The sequence below is a fragment of the Canis aureus genome, chromosome 20 (assembly GCF_053574225.1).
Source record: "Canis aureus isolate CA01 chromosome 20, VMU_Caureus_v.1.0, whole genome shotgun sequence".
NCBI lineage: Eukaryota > Metazoa > Chordata > Mammalia > Carnivora > Canidae > Canis > Canis aureus.
Window position 1 is genome coordinate 59,576,402 of NC_135630.1, and position 23,814 is coordinate 59,600,215.

At 40.0% G+C, this 23,814-nt stretch overlaps 1 protein-coding gene across 22 annotated transcripts in view; it reads right to left on the reverse strand.

The window, feature by feature from the left end:
• The window catches only part of NEB (nebulin), a 200,154-nt gene that overhangs the window by 159,091 nt on the left and 17,249 nt on the right, over positions 1–23,814 (reverse strand). For all 22 annotated transcript variants that reach the window (XM_077861706.1, XM_077861712.1, XM_077861711.1 and 19 more), the window contains exons 11-29: positions 18,857–18,961; positions 18,113–18,220; positions 16,384–16,500; positions 14,651–14,755; positions 14,461–14,568; positions 14,259–14,363; positions 13,762–13,860; positions 12,641–12,745; positions 11,212–11,319; positions 11,013–11,126; positions 9,702–9,803; positions 9,494–9,601; positions 9,301–9,405; positions 8,349–8,447; positions 6,742–6,846; positions 6,073–6,180; positions 5,874–5,987; positions 3,044–3,241; positions 304–411 (exon numbers count right to left, since the gene is read on the reverse strand). In XM_077861706.1, coding sequence (XP_077717832.1) covers positions 304–411; positions 3,044–3,241; positions 5,874–5,987; positions 6,073–6,180; positions 6,742–6,846; positions 8,349–8,447; positions 9,301–9,405; positions 9,494–9,601; positions 9,702–9,803; positions 11,013–11,126; positions 11,212–11,319; positions 12,641–12,745; positions 13,762–13,860; positions 14,259–14,363; positions 14,461–14,568; positions 14,651–14,755; positions 16,384–16,500; positions 18,113–18,220; positions 18,857–18,961 — 2,121 coding nt within the window. The remainder of the gene's footprint in view (positions 1–303; positions 412–3,043; positions 3,242–5,873; positions 5,988–6,072; positions 6,181–6,741; positions 6,847–8,348; positions 8,448–9,300; positions 9,406–9,493; positions 9,602–9,701; positions 9,804–11,012; positions 11,127–11,211; positions 11,320–12,640; positions 12,746–13,761; positions 13,861–14,258; positions 14,364–14,460; positions 14,569–14,650; positions 14,756–16,383; positions 16,501–18,112; positions 18,221–18,856; positions 18,962–23,814) is intronic.

Here is a 23,814-nt window from a genome sequence, read left to right on the forward strand (position 1 = left end):
AAAATTCAGTTATAGTGATGACCATAAAACTACATGAACTTATTAAAAATGGGTGAATTTTGTGGCATGCAAATTATGCCTTGATACAGTTGTTTAAAAATAATTTAATCATGAATGGTTAATATAAAGGGTTTTGGTGATGTAAAGCTTATCTATCTGGATAATTCATGCATGTGGTAAGTGCTTTTTTTCTCAGTAACAATCATGAGAGAATGAAGAGGGAAAAGAAGGCGCTTCCATGGTTCTGCAGGCTTTAACACAGCACAATCCCAAACCTCTCTGTGGCACGTGGGATGGCTTTACCTCATTTAGGATGTCTGAAGCTCTCTTTGCCTTTTCCATTTCTAAGGATCCAAAAGGCACCCAGCCACATCCTTTCATCCAGCTGTTGTAGTCAGCCTTGTATTCAACCTAAAACACCAAGAGAAAGGTTACAGGTTTTTTGTTCAGCATCATCCTTATTCATGAAATCATTAACGTTTCACCCAAAACAGTGTTAAGATTTCTGACCAGCTTCCTTACTCCATATCTTAAGTTTTTTTTTTTTTTTTTTAAGATTTTACTTATTTGAGAGAGTGCGTGCACAAGCATCAGTGGGGGGAGGGGCAAAGGAAGAGAGAAAGAAACGCAAGCAGATTCCACGTTGAGCACAGAGCCCAACACAGAGCTCGATCTCAGACCCAGAGAGATCATAACCTGAGCCAAAATCAAGAATCGGATGCTTAATTGACTGAGCCTCCCAGATGCCCCATATTGAGTTATGTTAAGTATTTCCTTGGTGGGAGATTTTAACAGCCCTTAGGTCATCAGTGTTCTTCTAGCTGGCAAGTAGTCCATCTCATCCTTATTTCCAACTGAAAGGAGGTATGTGGAACTCTAATTCCAATATGAACAAATACTACATTTAAAGCTATACTTCATAAAAATAAATAAAAACTTCATAAAAATAAAAAAAATTGTTATATTTAGATAATCAAAGGTGAGGTGTTTGCTCCCTGGAACTCTAAGTATTATGTTTCTTTGGTCAAATTAGGACTGATGGCCACATTGAAGGTAGATAATTTTGCTCATCTTCTGATAAGACTTGATAACAGTTATTTGTACTATATGTTTACACACGTTGCTCTTCATGTGTAATGGTTAACTTTGGAGTGTTTCTATATTGGTTAACAATGCACTTTAAAATAGTTATGCTAGGGGCACCTCGGTGGCTCAGTTGGTTAAGCATCTGCCTTTGGTTCAGGTTGTGATCCCCGGTCCTGGGATTGAGCCCCACATCTGGCTTCCTGCTCAGCAGGGAGTCTGCTTCTCTACCTCCCTCTGCCCCTCCTTGCTGCTCGTTCTCTGCTCAAATAAATAAAGTATTTAAAAAATAAAATAGTTACACTCAATTTGCTTGTAGAAGGCTGTTATTACTTGGAATTTTTCCTATTTCAGGGACACACTTGATGCCATTAAAATAATAGGTTACTCTTGGGGTGCTTGGGTGGCTCAGTTGCTTCAACGTTCAACTCTTGATTTTGGTTCAGGTCATGATCTCACTGTTGTGGAATCAAGCCCCATGTCAGGCTCTGTGCTGGGTGTGCAGCCTGCTTGGGTTCTCTCTCCCTCTCCCTCTTCCCCAGCCCTCCATACACACCCCTACTCTCACTCTCTAAGAGAATAAAATAATAAAATAATAGGCTACTCTTATTGTCTGGCTATATGTGGTACCTAAAACTTATATTCTAGATACAAAATTCAAACCATTGTTCTTTAGTGTGGGCCTTTTAATTAGAATGAAAAATCAAGAAACTATTTGGTTTCTGCCTTTGAAAGGCTTACCATCTACTTGGGAGAAAGAAACAGCAAAATTTTAAAAATAAGTAACAATGCATGAAATAGGATTGTTAGTGATGGTAATTTAAAATCGTTCAGGTGCTGTAGAAAAGAGTAGAGTGGGTCCTCAAAAAATCAAAAATAGAATTACCATGTGATCTAGCAAACCCATTTCTGAGTGTATACCCAGAAGAATTGAGAGCAGGCTCTCAAAGGAGTATTTGTCACCTACGTTTGTAGAAGCATTATTCAGAATAGCCAAAAAGATGGAAGAAACACAAATGTTCACTGATGGATAAAGGGACAAACAAAATGTGGTATGCACATAAATGCGATATTATTCAACCTCAAGAAGGAAGGAAATTCTGATACATGCTACAACATGAATGAACTTTGAGGACATTTCATTAAGTGAAATAGGCCAGTAACAAGAAGATAAATACTGAATGACTCTACATATACATGATCTACAGAGCAGCCCAGCTCAAGTAGAAGGGTGGTTGCCAGGAGCTAGGGAGAGGGGAAAACAGGGAGGTAACTGCTATAGAGTTTCAGTTTTATAAGATGAAAAGGCTTTGAAGACTGAGTGCACAACAATGTGAATATAATTAGCTGCTACTGAATGGCACACTTAAAAAATGATAAAGGTGGCTAGTTTTATGTTATGTGTATTTTGCTACATTAAAAAAATAAGATTGTTAGAATGAAGTGTTCAATTGTGTAGCTCAAATCAATTTGCCTAGATGAGTTTTCATCTGCAGGAAATACCTTCCGTGATTATGAAAATTGATGTTATAAATGATAGAAGATATTTTATTTTCAGGCAAGATAGCTATGTAGGTAAAAAATTATTGATAACAATGAATGAGGTAACAGTGAATGTTTACTGAGAATGCACTAGGGCCTGTCACTAAGCTAAATATTTTGCATGCATTTATATTCTCAAAATAATTCTTTTACTTTATTTCGATTTTACAAGGAGCACTCTAGGCTCAGCAAGGTTGATAGCTTTCCCGAAGGGATATAGGGATGAGTTCATGCTAGATCTAGGTCTAACTCTGAAGGGCATACTCTCATCAAGCCACAAGGGTCATTTTCCCATTACATACATGCTACATACAGAAGACAATGCCAACACCTCTGAGAATGGTCAAAAACACCATTCCACTTGATTATTTCCGTTTCCACCTTAGAAAAAGGGAATAGATAAAATCTGATTACTCACATCACTCTGCAGTGCATAAGCCTTCTTGGCGAGATCCACGTTGATGCTGTCAGGTGGGTAGCTGTAATTGTGTAAGATGTGCTTATAGTCCACATCACTGGCAATTTCCTGAGATTTCTTAGCTTGAGTGACTTGGAGCATATCAAGAGGTGCCGTGTAAATAGTCTTTGACTTCTCATAATCTTTTCGATATTCACGCTGTGAATAGGAATTTTCCATTTATTACCATAAATCCTCAATGGGTTTCCGGACAAGCACAGAAATCTCTCATAAACAACAGACAGGAGTTAGAGAAACACATTCAAACATCCGAGTAGTTATTTTTTTTTCTAAAATTTGTTCATATGTTACACATTATTGAACCCTTTCCCTTCAAAAAAGTCAGACGTGGACATATGTTATCAAATCTCCTTTTAGATCAAAGAGCAACTGTCAGACAACAGGAGGGGGCCACAGCTTCTACTTCAGCAAGGTATTTTATTTTAACACAGGGTTTTTTCAAGACAATTAACAAGCATTATTTTTACCAAAGTAATCTAATCTTTTTGTTTTCCAATAAAGTATTTTTTTAATAGATGAAAATTATAGGACAATCATTTCATGCTTCTGATTTTATAAAATGACTACTTCATGAATAAAGCTGTCCACTTGACTACTTAGCTTTTTTAACATCATGTTTATGGGGTTACTGATTTTTTCAACCTGACTATTCTACTCTTGACAGTAGATAAGCTCCACTGAGAATCCCCTTGGTTTTTTCATACCAAGTTTAATTTCAGTAACAGTTTAAAAGAAGCTTCAGATTGCAGCAGTAATAAGACCTCAAAGGAGAAAAGTTTGTAAAACTGAGCCATTAAAGTAACCTTGGCACTTATTACAGTGTTCTCATAAACCAAATGTCTTGACTGAGCCTCAGAAAGCACTTTCACTGGCTGGTTTTCTGGAATGTTAGACAGGGTGCTAATTAGGTCAAGGTCCCAGCTTCATCATGTCCACTCAACCAATTACCTTAACAGAGAGAAAAATTCTACCTCAGTGCCCGTAGGAAAATTCTAAACCATTCTATCTCCCCATAATCACATAAGCATTAAAGATGGTGACTCAAGCTAGCAAGTATATAAATCTTCTGTAGAAATTCCTGTTGCAAACAATCTGATCTTTTAGCTTTCTTAGGGAATGTGATCTTCCTCCCAAATATTTTGTGGGCAATCACTCTCACTGAATAAACATCACTTAATTGTAAAATCTAGCCTCTGGTTTATGAAAATAAAATATGGAAACTTTCTGATCATATGTAAGAACATTGAAAAAATACAGTTTGTCCTTAATAGAAATAAGCTGATGGGGTGCCTAAGTGGTACAAGCTGGTTGAGAGTCTGACTCATAGTTTCAGCTCAGGTCAGGATTTTGGGGTTGTGGGATTGAGCCCCACATTGGGCTCCATGCTGAGTGTGGAATCTGCTTGAGTTTTTCTCTCCCTCTTCCTCTGCCCCTCCCGCTCATGCTCTCTCCTTCCTTCTCTAAAATAAATAATCCTTTAATAAATAAGCAAATAAACTGATAATGCTGCTACAGCATTGCTGTGTGGAAGTGTTTTTGACTAAACCGTTTGATTCTTTTGTTCATGTTCATACCAGTTCACACATATGTGCACATACAAAATGTTGTCAAAGGTCCAAATGGCTTAAAAGATTCTCTTTAAAAGCTATGCATGTTCTGTATCTGTAGCTTAGCACTTAGCTTGGATGTATGTGAAAATGATTCATCCTTGACTAGCTCTTTTGGTTACCAATATCAATTAACAAATATTTACTGAAAATACTACATGCTTAGTGTTGTAATGGGTACTGTGATAGGATAAAGATGCATGTACTGTCAACAGACAGATATAACCTTCTGAACTGAGAAAGGATAAGGAGCTGGTAAAAAACATAATATGATGTATGTGATCACTATATATGGACATAAATCAGTGTGAAGTTACTAGAGAAAACTACTGACCACGGGATGTTTTAAACTGCCATATGGCTACATAGCACATGCAAAATGAATTAATGAAGATACATATAGATTATATGAACACGTTTGAAATGAAAGTAAAGGATACAAGCATCCTTCTAATTATGAAAAAATAATATTTGCAAGCTATGTTGAACACTCTTAAGGAATTCTCTAAACATTTTTTAAACACAGCATATAGTGCAATTTGCAATAGATTTTTTCCCCTCTATAGTAAGAACTTCAACCAAAAGAGGAGACTTGGCCCATAGACAAGCCATAGGGAGCTTATATTCTCTGAAATTCAGACAAAAGACAGGAAGAAAAAGTTCAATTTTCTAGACGAATGATCAAGTCTTTTATCAGATGTTCAAAGGAGCCTATAATCAATGGAGTATTTTTCTTGAACCTATGCCGGTACTAATTACTGAAGTCAATAAAGAACAATAATTAACAATGAGATTTTTATCTTTGACTCATGATTTTCTTCCAATATAAAGACAGTTTTAAAATCATCATTTTAAAGGTTATTTTTAATCTGAATATGAAACCATCTAGTGATGTTTTCAAGAAGTTTTGAGAATTAAAATCAATATTCAATTAAAAAAAACGGTTTTCAAAGTGAAATGGACATCAAGTATAAATCAGAAATTTTTCTCCTCAAAGGTACAAGAATCTAGGAAATCATTCTACTTCTAAAGTTCATTCCCAGCAGTTTGTTGTGAACATGACTGAGCCCGTGGACATGGTATCCTTCTACGTGCTACCCCCCCTTGGGCATATTAAGAGGGATGTCATCTTGAAAGCAAGATAGATCTACAAAGACACTCACGTCACTCTGGTTTTTGGCTGTCTTCAAAGAATGCAGCATCTTGGGATCATCATTAATGCTCAGGGCTCCAATCATCTTCCCTTTGCTTTTCTCATAGTCTTTCTTGTACATCACCTGTGAAGACATCACACATGCCAGATCCCACCCATCAGGCAGTGTCACTGGGGGCCACCTGCCCAGGTGCCCAGGCCATACTCACATCGCTGGCGATCCTGCTGTTGGCTTTGGCTGCCAGCAGGGGGATGGCGTCCACCTTAATGTCAAACTTCTTTGCTTTGCTCTTCTCCCAGTCATGCTTATAGATATTCTGAACAGGAGATTTCAGCAGAAAATTTGTTAGAACATCTAACACAGATTCATTCAGTAACAATAAGAAACAGACTGAAGACTTCTATATGTAGACTTTTTTCACCTACAAACACTGTATGTACCAACTGATAGCATAATTATTTATTAACCTGTCATCCAGCTTCTCCCCTCCCACCGCATAAGGCTAATATGCTTTCTTAATATCCTATGAGCTTTCTAAAATTTCTGCCATGCTGACGTATAAAGGACAACGTAAAAAGACAACCACTTAGAGAAGGTGAAATGTGACATTCATAGGAAAGAGCTTGCCAAACGCTACAGAGATGAGCTGAGGGTAATTAAGAGGATGTTTCTGATGGTAACATAAAATGTGGAAAATGAATTAGAAGAGCAAAGTAAGAGCCTTCTGAGCAGTTCAGCCTTAAAAGCTCCACTTATACTCTGGAAACAATTGCCACCATTGCAATTGCATAACTCCTAATCTGGTCTTTCAAACACCCATCACATTTCCCCTTCACACGGGCACATAATGGTGGATTTCTGTAGCTTTGATACTTACGTCACTTAAGTTATAGGCATTGACTCTGTGCTGGATAAACTGTGGAGCATCTGCTGGCACGTTGCACTTGAACTTCTCACTTTCATGTTTTGCTTTGTAATTCAGCTGGAAAACAGAAGATATCCAAACAGTTCAGGGCCGGGATTTCCTTGAGTGCACGTGGGAGAGTATATATGAACGGCTAAGTTACTTCTACCCTTTTATGAAACACGCCTCAAAGCGATGGTCTATGCAGTCAAAGTCCGTTACAAGGCCTAGACTCTCCTTCTCTCTTTCAGGATTGTGGTGTAATCCAGTTTGGGCTGTCGTTTTTATAAACGCTATCACAATGTACGTGTGGGAAACTCATTGTTGGATCTAAACTTTTAGGCTGTGACTTCAGGACACGAACACTCAAAGTCTATTAAATTCTATGATCAGAGAAATAAAAATAGAAATAATTTCTAAATAATTAAAATGCTAGTACAGTCAAAAAGATATATACATTCTGATTATTGAAAATGTAAAGTACAGCACTGTATTTAAAATTTTTTAAAGGTGACATAGGTGGAAGGAAGGGGATATAGAGAGAGAATGAGGCTGAATTCTGGAGCTAAAGGCAAATGCACGATTGAATGTTGTCAACAATGGTGCCCGTGGCCGGTCCAGGCCAGTGAGAAGAGCAGGCGGTGACGACACACGGCCTAGGACACCCTGTTCCTCGTCAGCTTCCCAGGCTCAGCTGGGCCATGATGTTAGCATTTAGCTGTTCCTTCTTGTGGCATTAAATACTAATATGCTAGAAATGCTGCATGATGAACTGATAGGACTCCTGGGGTGCAGTGAGGTCGTTCACTACTTTCCCGGTTGCAAACGAGCTGATCCTAAACCACATCTTCTTGTAGGCCAGGCTGGACTTTCCTCCCCAAGAAGGCTGCGCGGCTCTTAGCCCTGTGGGCACCGTGCAGCCCAGAGCGCGGGCCAGCAGCGGCAGCGGCTCCGAGGAGCTGGCGAGAGTCCGCGTCTCCTCTAGACCAACCGAATCAGAATCTGTATTCTAACTGGGTCGCCAGGTGGCCCACAGGAGTGTGGCCAAGAAGCACCGCTGCTCTTCCCCGAGCCCCGCCCGGCTGGGCCGTCCCGCTTTAGATGGTCCTTGGCCACCCTCGCTCTCTCTCCCCATCCTGCTTGGACTCCATATGGGCATCCCGTGCTCGTTTCCTTATCACTGCCTGAGGTCTTTCTTGTCTCTGCGCTCTTTATCTTTTTGTAAAGCCTTTGTTAGCAAACTCAAGAATGGGAAATGCTTGCCTTGTTACCCACACAAATACATGCTTTGTTGTTGCCAAATTCATGAAGTTTAGTATGCATTATTTTGGGTGTGTGACAGATCCCAATGGACAAATTCCCCACTAAAAATTAGTGACTTATTGAGGAAATATTATTTTTATTATCATCCAATACCATTTTTCCCAAAGCTGCAATTCAGTCTAGCAGCTTCATTTGCATCTTATTAAATCTTGAAAAATGACATTGTTGGGTAGATAGATGAGCCCGTGAAAATGCTTATATTTCAAATAAACACAGCATTCGAGGTCATCCACACTTGCACAGATCAAGGCACTTACATCGCTAAGCTGTTTCGTGTTGAGTTGGGCTTGCAACAGTACCGGAGTGTCGGTGACGGCCGTGAATTTGGTCTTATCTGGATGAACTTTGTACGTATGCTAGAAAAGATGTTCTTTGATGAAATATCATAATAACATATCTTTATATTCTTGTTTATATACGTACTACATATACAGTTTCCAGTTAAAAATAGAGTTTATTTTCTGAAAACTTGGTTGACATGTTGTCACTTCTCTATCTCCATCCCCTGATGTTGCCTCTAAATTGGTCTCCCTGCCGCAATTCAGCAACCAGATTAATCTTCCTCTGGCTCACGCCTTACAACAGCTTTCCATACGACTTGACCTAAACTGTGGTGTGGCTGATGAGCCCTACCCTACAGAATCTGCCCCCCCATCCCCTACCATTTCACTTCTTACCACTGTCTCCGTCTCCAGAACGCTTCTGCTACTTCATCCTTGCAATTCCTTAAGTGCCCAGCTGTTCTCTCCTTAGACCATTCTTCAGTTGTCTCCCCTTGATCTCGGCATGACTGCACATTCCTGCCTTAGACCCTCCCAGAGCACCCAGCCTATGGAGCCCATCCAGTCTCTCTCCCACATCACCCTATTTCAATCCTATAGCATCATTCTACATAGGTTGTTTTATCATTGTCTAGTAGCTTCCTTCTTTATACGTTTTTTGTTTATTATCTATTTCTCCCTCTCAAATGCATGCTCCCCCAGAGGCAGCCCACCTTGTTCCCTTTTCTTTCTCAGCGTCAAGGACAGTGCCTGACATAAGCTATAATAATAATTCACAATAACTTTTGTGCTCCCCAGTGCCACCCCAAATTTAAAATTTACCATCTGCTAACCACTAGGCATTAGCATGTTAACTCCTGCTGAATTCACCACTAGATGGCACAGGAACCCCAAACCCCACTTGGAGAAGTCCGGGCAGCTGACTTACGTCTTTACACTGGTCTAGCTTCTTGATTGCTTCATATTCTTGTGTGATTGTCTGAGGGAAAAAGCATTTCCCTTTATCTTCTTCATACTCGGCTTTGTAATTTTTCTATAATGAGAAAGAACGAAAATAGATCATGACTGTTCTTACTCCCAAAGAATGTCATCGAGACACAGAACAATGGTCTTCAACTTACGTCACTGTTTTGAGCTGAGACTTTCATGCAGTGTATTTGATATGGGTCCTCGAAGCTGCCCACGTAATGGCCCAAGACGTTCTGTACATAGGAATCTTTGTATTTAGCCTGAAAGAGAAGCATATTGACAGATATGTCAATTATGTACGTTATTTGTCACATTGTAGAGAAGCCCTCAAACCCCAGGGGCAACCACGGCCTTTCCAACCTCGCTGAAGTTCTTCAGCAGAGTGTCAAGTTGGTATTTAGGGGTCTCACAGTAGTTCATGCTCTTTGCTTTTGTCTTCTCATAGTTTTCTCTGTATAATCTCTGTCAAAGGAAGAAGAAAATCAAAGAGAAGAAAAATCTATGTCATGGTGTAAAAGCCATTCCCATTATTGCTATACCAAAAAGGCAAATTTTGTATTTTTTCAGAATTTATTTTCCACATGGCCAAAAAGGTAGTATTCCTATGGTAGAGGCTCACGTCTTAGATAATCTAGTCTGCTAACAACCGTATATGCGCTTGTGTTATTTATCCTAACATTGCTCAGCCAGGATATCCCACGACATACCAACACTGCTTGAGCAAATTTGTCTTTTTTTTTTTTTTTTTTTTTTTTGCAATTTTGTCTTAATGTAATTCTATCCACTTGAATGCGTTTGAAGGAAAATGAGTTTTTTAAATACTGCAAAATTAGGTAAAAGGTATAAGGTGGACCTTAGATACTTAGGCTCAGTCCTAGAAAAGTCTTTAGCTCATTACTTGATGAAAACGCATTTTATTTACAATACCTTTGAAAGCTGGCTTTTCTCCTTGAGTTCTAATATTTTTCTTTATAGTAATACACACTAATATGGTTTTTCCATTTTATTATAGGTATCCTGTATTTCTACACATTCTCCTTAATTTTACCATGTAGAAATCCAAAAATATACGCAGTAAAGACAAGCATACTTATAAATGATACAGAATAGGGAATATTTATTTAATGCCATGAGTTAGAGAAGCAATTTTTATAAAGAATTTTTAATATTTTAGTCTTTGAAACAAGATCAGTGTTTTATAAAATTCTTAAAATACTTTGTTCTTGAGGTTATGCTTCATCTAGTTTTCCTACTTTATTGGTCTTTAGCCTGGTTTTCTCACTTTTTGCCTTTTATTTTTCTGTATACATTTTTGCAAAGTACCTGAAGTCAGATCATTACATGGAATGAATATGTGTTTATACACACTGAGATATTAAATCCATTTCTAGGAAATAATGATAAAGAAAATGCTATTGCTAGTGTATTTTCCCCCTAATAAAACAGAGGGCACTAAAGAGATTAAGGAAACATTTACAATTTCACTGCTGTCTCAAAGTACAGAGATGTCATAAACATAAGGAACTTAATCATTTCTTACCCCTGGGCTTTTGTGTTTGACTTGTCATCCTGAATCAGAAATTTCATATAGGCTAACATCTCATCCAAAGTTATAGTAAACAGTAAATGCAGCCATATCTGAAAGTAAGGGTGATTTACAAAGACACTCACATCACTCTGGTTTTTGGCTGTCTTCAAAGAATGCAGCATCTTGGGATCATCATTAATGCTCAGGGCTCCAATCATCTTCCCTTTGCTTTTCTCATAGTCTTTCTTGTACATCACCTGTGAAGACATCACACATGCCAGATCCCACCCATCAGGCAGTGTCACTGGGGGCCGCCTGCCCGGGTGCCCAGGCCATACTCACATCGCTGGCGATCCTGCTGTTGGCTTTGGCTGCCAGCAGGGGGATGGCGTCCACTTTAATGTCAAACTTCTTTGCTTTGCTCTTCTCCCAGTCTTGCTTATAGATATTCTGAACAGGAAAATTTTAACAAAGGAATTGGCAAAGGTGATATGCATGTTATCACACTGTCAAGACTAATGAGTATCTCAATACTCTGTCTTAATATGAAATAAATGAACCATTTTAACTGTAGAAAATCATGCATATTTTAGTTATTTCTCTTCAAGCTGAAGCTTCTAATTTTCCAAGATCAAGATTCTCTCCTCCTCATTAGAATCTTTCATTAAATTAACCTAATCCTAGTTACCATACTAATATCTAAGTACTGATACTGAGCATTTCACAGAGTGGCACAAATATTCTACAGTTAATTTACTTTTTATGATCTAAAGATATCACTTTCATTTGATCTCAAAGTCCTCTGTAAAGGTTATTTCCTGAATCATTACAATACTCATTGATGCTAGATAATCTAAGTACTTATTTATAGAATTGTTGAAGAAATTGAGATCTCCCTTTCCAAGGGGGATTTGACCTTTCTATAAAATTAAGTTTTGAAAATGAAAGGTAGCAATGGATACCTGGCCCTATGCTTTTTGTGCAAGCTCTCTTACATGTAGAAATAAGCATAATTTGTGTGAAATAAGGGACATTATACATCTGAGGAATAAATAAAATGAAACCATATCTGAAAAAACAGGTCCTGGATGAAAATTAATCATTGTATAACAAAAATGAGGGATCCCTGGGTGGCACAGCGGTTTGGCGCCTGCCTTTGACCCAGGGCGCGATCCTGGAGACCCGGGATCGAATCCCACGTCGGGCTCCCAGTGCATGGAGCCTGCTTCTCCCTCTGCCTGTGTCTCTGCCTCTCTCTCTCTCTGTGTGTGACTGTCATAAATAAATAAAAAATTTTTTAAAAAGTTAAAAAAAAACACAAAAATGAACATATGGTTAAAATATCTAACATTATGATTTGCAGTCAAACCTACATGAGTGGCATTTTGGGGGTTGGTTAAAACATATCAAGACTGTCTAATTGTATGAAGCTACCTACAACATTGCTACACACATTTATAAGGTAAATTGAGAGATACATGTGTAGAGGCATAAGGACATGGTGCAAATGCTAAATGTTCTTCCCATCTTTTTTTAAGATTTTATTTATTTATTCATGAGAAAGAGAGAGAAACAGAGGAGCCTGATGTGGGACTCAATCCCGGGACGCCAGGATCACGCCCTGGGCCAAAGGCAGGCTCTGAACTGCTGAGCCACCCAGGGATCCCTGTTCTTCCCATCTTTAACACTGAAGTGTTTATTCAGTGAAGCCACCCAGAAATAAAAGCACAGGTTGTCAGGATATCCCATAGCATAGTATATAGGAACTTACATCACTCAGGTTATAAGCATTGACTTTGTGCTGGAGGAGGGCAGGAGTATCCGGGGGTATGTGGCACTTGAACTTTTCACTTTCATGCTTTGCTTTGTAGTTCAGCTGAGATAGAGAGTGAAAGAGACGGAGACAGACGGAGAGACAGAAAAAAGGAGACCTTTAGCTCGAAAGAAGAATTGTCCCAAAATACAAAAATCTTGGGTGGTACATTTCACAGAATAAAACATAAAATACATTTTGTTAAATAACAACTGACAATGTTGTTGAGACCAATACACAGAAGTCCAGAGCTAGGGTAGTCCACCCTGCCCGACTGACAACCTGCATGACAGCACGTCTGTCACCATGGTAGGACTATCCTGGAAGGAGGTGGCTCTTCCATATATGCTCCCTCTCCAGGCACATCACAACCGGCCCCCAGAATCAGGAGATTCTGAGACTCCCAGCCCTTTCATTCCATGGTCAATACGCACTTTCTGGAGAAACACGTCCCCTCACATACATTATGGTTTGTTAATACTCTTATCTGAAGACTTTATTTCTGGCCATAAATTGACGGAGGTTACTTTTATTGTTTTGCTTAGTTCAGCACAAGCTTGGAAGTTCATACTTAAAAGTCATGTGATAAAATTATCTCAAAAGCTCCATTTTCCGAGACTTATTTGAGACAGAGACATCCCGTGCATTAAACATCTACTCTGGGCCAGGGTATTTACTTCGCTCAGATCTCCTTTCATTTACCCTCAAAACAACTGCAAATTACAAAAGGGAAATGCGAGGCATGGCGGGGTTAAACAATGTGCCTAGGCTGCCAGGTTATAAACGACGGAGCTGGAGTCTAGCCCAGATTTGCCGGACTCAAGGCCTCATGTTCCTTCCAGCATAAGCTACATTAGTCCCCCTTAGAGAACCATTCTGCTATCCTTGCTATACATCCCGGAAGATGCAAGGCAACTAAATAGGGAGATATTTTAGGTGATGACAAATATAGACAAGTTAAATTTGCTAAACTCACTTAGCCTTTTTTGGTAAATGTGACAAGTCACTGGATTTTATATACAGAGTTATGATACGTTATCCCTCAAAATTGGATTTCCTGCCTATTTAAAGGAACTTACATCACTCAGTTGCTTGGAATTGACTTGGGCTTGCACCAGCACAGGAGAGTCGGTGACTTGAGTGAATTTTGTTTTATCTGGATGGACTTTGTAGGTGTGCTGTGGAGGGGAAAAAAAAGGAATAGTCTTAGCAATCAAATCCTATAGTCCAAGCAAGGAGAACCCATTCCCCAAAAGAAAAGAAGCTTGTAGTTAATAAAACACAAGGCTCTTCTCTAATTAGACTGCAGTGTTTTTAGAGATGCTTTCATAGCTGTACAAGAAACTTTCTCATTCTTCAGATTTCTGATAACTCCTCTTTGGGGAAATGTACTAGAATTAGCTCTTGAAATGTATGGATGACAGCTAGGGAAAACAGTTCATCACCTACAAAATAAATTTTGTTTCTTATAATTTCCTTGCTTGCATATATTTGAAAAGTGTTAAAATCTTAAATATCTCTTGACCGCTAGATGCTCTGGAGGGCAGGATGTTCGAAGGTCATTCTACAGACTCACATCTTTACATTGATCCAGTTTCTTGATTGTTTCATATTCTTGAGTTATAGTCTGGGGGAAGAAGCCTTTGCCTCGGTCTTCTTCAAATTCTGCTTTGTAGTTTTTCTGCGAGGAAGAGAAATCAGACACGAGGATGCAACCATTTTATCCATGCCCTAAAGAGGTGTTATTTGGAAAGCTGAACAACCATCTTAGAACTTACGTCACTGTTTTGAGCTGCAACTTTCATGCAGTGTGTATGATATGGATCCTCAAAGCTGCCCACGTAGTGTCCCAAAATATTCTTTAAGTAGGAATCTTTGTATTTGGTCTGAAAGACAAAACGTATTTCATGTATTTATTGGGGGAAAATAATGGATCTTAACAGAAGAAGTAACCACAGAATTGCTTACATCACTAGTGAAATTGTGCAGAACTGTATCAAGTTGGAATTTGGGGGTTTCGCAGTAATTTATGCTCTTTGCCTTTGTCTTTTCATAGTTTTCCTTGTATAGTTTCTGTTGGAGGAAAAAAAATCAATTAGATTCTTGTCACTCCCACATTGATTGTAACACTTGTATTTCTCAACAATAAACAAGAAGAAGAAGAAAAGATATACCCTGTCAACTGTCTTAAAAACTGACAATATTGGGGTGTAGTGAATGAAAAGTTTCTTCTATTAGCAATTACTGTAAAGTTTAGGTTTTTAACATTCACCAAAAAAAGTCAAGAAACCAGTACTCTGCCTCAGACCAAGCCCTTAGCTGTGGAGATTTGTGTGTACTTCAGGACTGCTACATCCGCTCTCCCTCAACTCAGACTCGTCTTTCACTGATGGTGCCACAACAGACAGGAATCTTCTGAGCAACAGGGAATTCTTTTTTAAACAAACCTTCAAAACTGTTTATTATAAGTTGAGAAACACACTCTCTCTTCCTCCTTCCACCAAGGGAAAAAACCCCTCATACAAACAGATATTTTAAAATTAAGGTATATACAGGAACTCAGATGATAAAGCTACTCACTCTTCTCCCCAGCTAGGACCTAAATTTAGCTCTAATGATGACAATAAACAACCATTGGATTTTAAATGCACAGCTGATAAAGTGAGAGCCTTGTCCCTTTCTCATGTTGGGTTTTGAGGTTGTAAATGGTATTTTGGTTTTTAAATATTTATATTGTTCTCTTTATCAACAAAGTAGGTTTGAACCTGAGCTTTGCTATGTTTGATAAAGAGAACCTTTATTTAGGAAACAGAAGATATGCTTTGCATTGATTTCCCGACAGGGCTATTTGGATAGATCCACTCACGCTCTCACCTGCCACCCCAACTCCACTCGCCTCATTCCTCAATCACAGGTACGCATTTCTATGGTGCTGACTTAATCCAAGGGACAAAGAAAAGATAACTAACCCACAGGGGAACCATGTATAATCCTCAAATATTGGGAAAGCTTAATACTTTGGGAATAACCTAACTGATCACATGTTCTCTCTTATTTATATAGTCAAAGTAGTCTTGGGCTGTTAGTCTCTTAACGCCATCTTTCACTTATCCGATTTTATTTTAAATCTTATGGATTGGTCAGACTCTTAATTCTACAAGTAGAAACTCCTGTGAAGACTTAGGGAACCATTTTGTTGTTGTTGTTTGTTTTTTGGGGGGAGCCATCTTTTAAGTCGCCCTTTCTGCAAATGATGGTTTCTAGGGCCAAGATTTGCACAGAGAATGATAGAGGTGAGGAAGAACCTGTGGAACCCAGGACATTTGTCTTTGCCCTGCTTGAAGAACACAAGGGCAGGGTGCACACCAACTTCATCTCTCACTCTCTGCCCCTTTCAAAGCCTCTTTCTGGATCAGGATCATGGAGAAGCACAGGCACTAGAGCCTATAAGCAAAGGATTTCTCTGCCCGTTGAGCTAAATCCACAGCCCCCCCCCCCCCAAAAAAAAAAAAAACTAACACACATCATGCTCAGAGGCATTCCTGTCTTCCTGTGGTTAAATAGTTCCAGGGAAACTGCTACACTAGAATCCTAAAGTATTTGCAAAATTATATATGCATTTAGTCATTATAGAAAGAGAGAGATTTCATCTCTCTAGCAGCTAAGGTTAAAAAAACACTTTCTGACAAGAATGTACTTACATCACTCAGGGCATCTCCTGCCGCCTTCAGCTGCTTGAGCAGTGGGTTCTCTGAGGCAGGAAGTACATTATAATCTGCTTTTCCTTTATTCTTTTCATAGTCTTCTTTGTATTTTACCTGTAGGAGTGAAATGATAAAGTAACTGGGTTATTTTTGCTCTTGTCTCTATTATGGATATTATGATATAGTTCTACAAATCAATTTTCTCTCTAGAAAAGTGGCAGCTTGACATTTTACAAACAAAATACTCATAGTAACTCATAACAGCAGCAAAGAAACTGCATAAATCTCCAGGATAACTTTTCTTCCCGTTCATTTATTCCTTCAAAAACATCCATAGGGTATTGATTACGTGCTGGCCCTGGGACAAGTACAAGAAAGAATAACACCTGGTCCTTGCCCTCAAAGAGAAAAAGACACACGCAAGTAATGGCAGTGTATCATGTCCCAGACACTTGCTGCTCCACAACTCTCATTTAACTTAGCCTCCAGCGGCCAAACTACCAACACATTTTTCAAGAAAACAAGCCAGAAGCATCATCAATCTGCCCTCTGACACCTCATCTGACTGTGCGTGAGCATGTGTGCAGTTCATGTGCATGAAGAGACCATACATTGGTAAATTCAATTCAGAAACATTTTAAATAGTGGATCGCTCCTTTCTTCCTTCACTCACTTCTCACTCTCTCCCGACTCTACTCCTACCTCGTCTTGCTGATGTGTTCACATGGAGATATCTAGAGTTCAGTCCTTAGGGTTTTCTGTCTATGCTTGCTCCCTTGATGGTCTCCAGTCTTAGGACATTAAATACTCTCCATATACTGACGTCTCCCAAATTTATACGACCCTCCCATATATTTCCCCTGAAACTTCAGACTTGTATAATCAACTGTCCACTTAGTATTTCCTTCCACTTGAATGTCTAAAAGGCATCTCAAATCTTACATGTTGGAAGCTGAGCCCACATTTTCCCTCCAAAAATAATTGTGCACTCCTTCCACACTCTTCTCTCTCTTGATAAAGAGAAATCCCATCCTCCAGTTGCTTAAACCCAAAAACATTCTTCTCATATCCCACATCCAACCCAATAGCAAACCAGGTCAGCTCTATTCTCAAAGTACATTTCATCGATCAGCCCTGCTCCCCTCTTGATCTAAAACATCACTATTTTGCACCTGGATACTGAAATGGCTTCCTGGTGATGTGATCTCCCTGCTTTCACTCCCTTAGCAGGGCCAAGGCCAGGGTTTCAACCAAGTCTGATTGGTTTTGAAGTTTATACTCTGTCTAGTGCTTTAGAATGTCAAGGATTCTTTTTACCAAAGTCTACAGAGTATAGGAGCATATCCATGGATTTGTGTATCTTGTCTGTGACTAGATTTTCATCAATTAGTAGGAAAATAAGAAAAATCACAGTAATAGATTGTGTGGGAGTGTCCATATTCAGAGAAGGTTGACAGTTGTCCTTTCTTGAGGGGTCCTTCTGTCTAAGAGCACAAACTTTCTAATTGCAGGTATCAAAAGGTCTTTTAACAAATACTGAAGATGGTATTTGACTATTATTAAAAGTCATCCATAGCAAAATTTTTCAAAAATTTGTACCACGATAACCCCAAATTGTTTTTGTTGAGCCCCAAGAACCTTTTTTTTCATTACATACAAAAGCAAGATTTATAAGAAATTCACCCACAATAAGACCATCATGACAAATAAGAGCATTTCTTCATACCTTGCTCGCTGCCACTCCAGCTTGTTTATTCACTTTGTACTCTGGTGTTTCGGTCTGCATGAAGTAGATCTGGTCTTTCATATTCTCAAAGTCTTCCTGGTATTTCCTCTGTAAGACATTACACACACCGAGGAATGTCATGAGCACAGACTGTGCAAGGGTTCACATGGGAGGACAGGGGCCGCTTCAAGAGCTCACGCACAGCCACGCTCCTCTTGGCTTACACGTGGGTCAGGTTACAGAGAGAGATGGTAGTGCCACCATCAAAACAATTAGCAACTCAACAGATTTGGAGCAATTACAAGAGGCTGAAAACCAGCCTCTAAGAAGCTCTCAAAGGCCAGGTTAGAGAACTTCCGAGGGGGGTGGGTGGGAAGAGAGCACTTTTACAGTGAAGAAAATCTGGGAAGACATGAAATCAGTTTCATAAAATGTACTGGTTGGGTTCTCCAGGCAAATAATACATTAAAAAGGGCCCCTTTAACCTGTATTCACTTTGGAAACATTGTTCATATGAAAATTGAGGCAAGAATAACGGAATTTAATTAAAATAGTATTTCTCAAAAGGAAGGAAAGATGGAGAGATTTCTCTCAGCAGGAACTCTACACAGGTCTTGTCCCCATGAAGAGGAACCTGGACTCCAATGTTCTGGTAACATTGCAGGTGCAGCTGAGGGCCAGAAGTCCGAAAGGAAAGGGTCACTCTTTCAACCTAAGAACATGTGGCCGTTCTTTCCTACTTACTGTGCTGATGTTATCAGCATTCATTCTGGCGGTTGCAATTTCAAAGCAGGGGGTCTCACTCCATTTGCCTTTGATTTTATTTTCATAGTCTTCCTTGTATTTTTGCTAGGAGAAAAAAAAAGAAAAAATACTGAAAATATAGAAATTGATAAATAAGAGAAAAGTGGCAATGGCCAGCTTTTAAAAATATCTTTTGGGGCGCCTGGTGGCTCAGGTGGTTAAGTGTCTGCCTTCAGCTCAGGTCATGATCCCATGGTCCTGGGAGATCGAGATCGAGCTCTCACGCTCGTTCTCTTGCTCGCTGTCTCCCCTACTGCTTCCTCTCTTTCTCTCAAATAAATAAAAACAAAAATGAATAAATAAATGTAATAAAAATAAATATAAATATAAAAGTATCTTGACCATGGCCCTTCTTAAGTTTTTAAATAGATGTCTTCAGGACAACCTGGGTGGCTCAGCAGTTTAGCAATGCCTTCGGCCCAAGGCATGATCCTGGGGTCCTGGGATCGAGTCCCAGGTCGGGCTCCCTGCATGGAGCCTGCTTCTCCCTCTGCCTGTGTCTCTGCCTCTCTCGCTCTGTTTCTCATGAATAAATAAATAAAGTCTTTAAAATAAATAGATGTCTTCAAACCTTCGAGTATAGTGTCAACAAGAAAGTTGGGTAAGAGGGTAGAGGTAATAAATGACCCTCTTCTTGTTGAATCTAGAGACTTAGTTGATTCAGAACTTAAGGCTATTCTCTGATGTTTGGGGAGGGAGAAGAGTAAGAAGCATCCTGCCCTTGTATTTCAGAGTTCTAATGAAATCACTCACCCCCAGATTTCCATGCCACATGAACTTAGACATAAATTTCTGAGCTTTATCAAAGCTTCTAGTTATCTAGAAACAATACCACCACAAAATTTGGTTTGCAGACTAGTTAATAAGACTTTCTAGTTGAGACTTAAGGAAATTTTAGTGAGAACTTGCAAGCAATTCAAAAATTGCTCCATCTTACTCCCAAATACCACCCCACCCGAATCCCAGGCAGTGAGCATTTTGAAGAGGGGAATTAGGTCTTCTTTATGTTCATATCCTGAGAATCTAACGCAAAATGCAGCACACAAAAGTGACCTAGAAAATGCATGTACAAATACACTAAATTGTATGGAGTCCACGATATGTGGCTTCAAACTATCTTGGTCTACCTCAGGATAAAATTAAACTAGTCAACCCCAAACCTGGGCATATGAGCCAGAGCCGGGTTACAGCAATTTCCTCTTCTTGGAAAATGTGTTAACAGACACAACCAGTGAATCTCAGGGTGTCTGCATGCCTACACCCCCACTACACTCTTCAAGAGAAAAGAAAGTGGTTTTCTGGTATCCCTTTAACAGAACCAGTAGCAAGGATGAGTGATGTGCAGAGCCAGTGAGTTTGAGCTAAAGGATGCTCAACCCTTTCTCAAATGTCTATATCCTTTCTTCTTAAGACCTTAATATGCTAATAAATAGCCAAGTGGTTTTCATAACTAAGTTTTAGAGCCCTGGGCTTGAGCCTGGAAGTTCTGGGCCGAAGACTAGACTCTATCATTACCAAAGGTATGACTGAGCCTCTCCAAGTTCTCAACCACAGCACTGGCACTAATAATACCTTCCACAGAGTATTGTTGGAAAGATTAAATAAGTTCAATACCCCCAAAGAGTCCTTTGCAAACTCTACAGTGCTAAACAAATGTAGGCTAGGATATTTGTAGCAATAATGATGAGAACATTGCTAGCATGACAGAGTAAGAAACTCTGGAGAAAATTGTGTGTGTACTCTTCAATGGAAATCTTTGTTGAGAGTATAGTTACATTAAAGGGCCAATTAATTTGCCTACTCTTCTCTTTTTGAAACTTTAAAAATTGAAGTAAACTCTTTAGCCATTCAAAACAGACTGAGTTCAATCAATCAAAAGGGATTTTTTGATTTGCTAATTGCCAAAAAAGTATTTCTAATCTTTTTTGGAGAATAGACCTCTTCAGAAATCTGAGGAAACCATAAAATGCCCATAAACACTTCACGGGTCTTGATGTACATGTACCCCAGGTTAAGATCTCCAATCTGCATTGTTGGTGGGGGATACTGTCCTTCCTCTGCTTGCTATCAAAGGAAGTAACCTCCAAGATTAGGGGGTACGGACAAGAGGGCCTGATGCACCCCCGAAACTTTGTAATATAATTTAAAAGAAGGCAGCAGACATTCTTAATGAGGTCCAAAAGTTGGGCCATTATGGAGAAATCGTAAGAATCGCATATGTATATTTGTTAAGGAAAATTAAAAATTAATTATCACATAAAGAAATAGATATCTGATGTTTAGAAGAAATTAAAACCAGATGCTGGAACACCTGGGTGGCTCAGTCAGTTAAGCATCCGACTCTTGGATTCAGCTCGGGTCATGATTTCATGTGTCAGGAGATTGAGCTCCGCACTGGGTGTAAAGCCTGATTAAGATTCTCTCTCTTGCCCTCTGCCCCTTCCCCACCTGCATTCTCATGTTCTCTCTCCCCCCAAAAAGTAAAATAAACCAAGATGCAAAACAAGAGTATAAGACCACCCAGCACTCTCACCCAAAGTCCTTGCCCACTTTTTCCTCTTCATGAACCTAAATGAGTTCAGCTTAGAGGGGATCCCTCACAATCTGTCGTGGGGTACTCCCAAGTCTGGGAAGATTTTCACTACAAAGGAGGCTGCAGTTTGTTAAGTGTTGAAGAAGTTATGGCCTTCCCCTTCATCCGCAGGTAGGAGAGGAGTTTAAAGAATAAAGGCCTGTAGCTTGAGGAACGAGAGGGAGAGGGAGATGTGTGTCACATGGGACCTCCTCTGTCAACGAAGCGGTCTCACTCTACAGGTCTGCAGCAAGGACTAGTGTTCACGTGATACGAAGAGGCGGGGGAGCCCTATCAGGAGTCCAACACCCAACCTTCCCTCTAACCCCACCCTAACCCTTCTGTCGAAGTCTGTCATGTTTGAAGTCCATTCATAGGAACCTGGCAGCAAGAGTCAATTTAACTCTCTCTAGGGTTCTGTGTTTGTTCATTTACCAGAGGACAGTACACTGGGCCAGTTACAAGCTCCAGAACACCTTCTGTGGGCAAGACAGTAACCACATGTCGGTAGATCTAGTAAAATTGCTTCCCCAGGCCATAGTGTCTCCTCCTCAGAAATGAGCTGAGAGACTTTCATTGGGCCACAGAGTAGACACCCTGATGTCCTACATAAACACGCGGCTTCATTTTCTACTTTCCACATCTGCTTCTGTGGTTTTGATGAGGTTATCAAATGGAAGGAATACAAAGCCAGTTAATCACACTTCACTTTTTCTGTGAGCAGCTAAATACTGGGACTTCCAACAGCTTTGTTCATAGAAGAGTTGTCCTCTCAGAACGGTAGAGGGTCCCAACGGATATTTTCATTGCTCATAGTGGGCCCAGGCTGTTTTCCTAAGTCCATCAACTCTCCTCTGGTGAAATCAATGGAAATTCCTCCCTAATTCTTTGTGATAAAGGAGTTTCCATGGTTTTAGATCATCAGAGCTTCGCATCTTTGTCCTATGCAACAATATTCACTGAAAGAGGTTTTTTTCAAAACATTCTAGTGAAATACTAAAATCTAAATATTGGTCTCCACCCTCAGTTCCTAATACAGAGCTCCTAAACTGTCGTAACCTCCTGAGTGACATGGTTGTCTTTTTTTTTTTTTTTTTTTTTTTTAAGATTTTATTAGAGAAAAGCAGAGAAAGAGAGAGGGACAAGCAGACTCTGCAGCAAATACAGAGCCTGACATGGGGCTCAATTCCACGACCCTGAGCTGAAACCAAGAATTGGAGGCTTACCCAATTAAACTATGCAGGGACCCTGGGTTGTCTTTTGTTCCAAGGAGACCACTCCTGGATAGCTTTATGACGGGGTCTGGTCACCAGAAAGACCAAGTCATACTTTCTGCCCCGCCCTTCATCTTCTGAGGAGGGGAAAGGGGCCAGACACGGAGTTAGATCAGTCAGGCCTATGTGAGGCAACCACCATAAAATCCTTGAAGTATGTGATTCAGAGAGCTTCCAGGTTGGTGAACACATCTACGTGTCGAGAGAATAGCACACCCCAGCTCCACAGGGACAGAAGTTCCTGTGTTGGGACCCTTCAGGACCCCACGCCAGGTACCTCTATCTTGGTTGTTCATCTGTACCCTTTATCATGTAAGAAACCTAAGAAACCGTTTCCCTGCGTTCTGTGAGCTCATTATAAGCAAATTATTAAACCCGAGGAGGGGGTCGTGGGAACCCTGGATTAAAGCCAGTCAGTCAGCAGCATGGGAGGTCCAGATTCATGGCCAATTGTCATGACGGGGCAGTCACGTGGCTCTGAGCCCTTAAACTGGTGAGAACTGAGGCTAAGTCCAGGTAGATAATGTCAGAATTGAACAGAATTATAGGACATGGAGCTGGTGTCAGAGCATTGGTCGGTGTGGTAAAAACCCACTTGGAGGCAGAAGCAGGCATAGGGAGTAGAGGAAACAGAGCTTTTCCTTTCAGCTCTAGATTGCAGTTAGGTATCACTGGAAATTCTAGCCTGAAATCTCACATTTTACCTATCATGAATCTGGAAGGAAGCAGAGAGGGAAGCACAGAGAAACTAAAGGGCCTTCCCAGGGTTGCATTCAGAACCCCCCTTTCAGCTGAGCTGGAGTCTGCACAGTAACCTCTCCTCACCCGGAACGCTTGCTTACATGGATATTTCTGCCTCCCTGTCCATCTGTGTTAGGGCCACAAAACGCAGCTGAGCCAGGATGAGTGCTGGGACCAGCTGGTGCTTTGGCCAAAGACAAAGGTGAGAGAAGGGATTCTGACAGGTACAGTACGGAAAGCTGACAAACAAGGTCATCGATATAGAAGCAATATAATCATTACAGATACATGATCATTAAATTAACATAGGA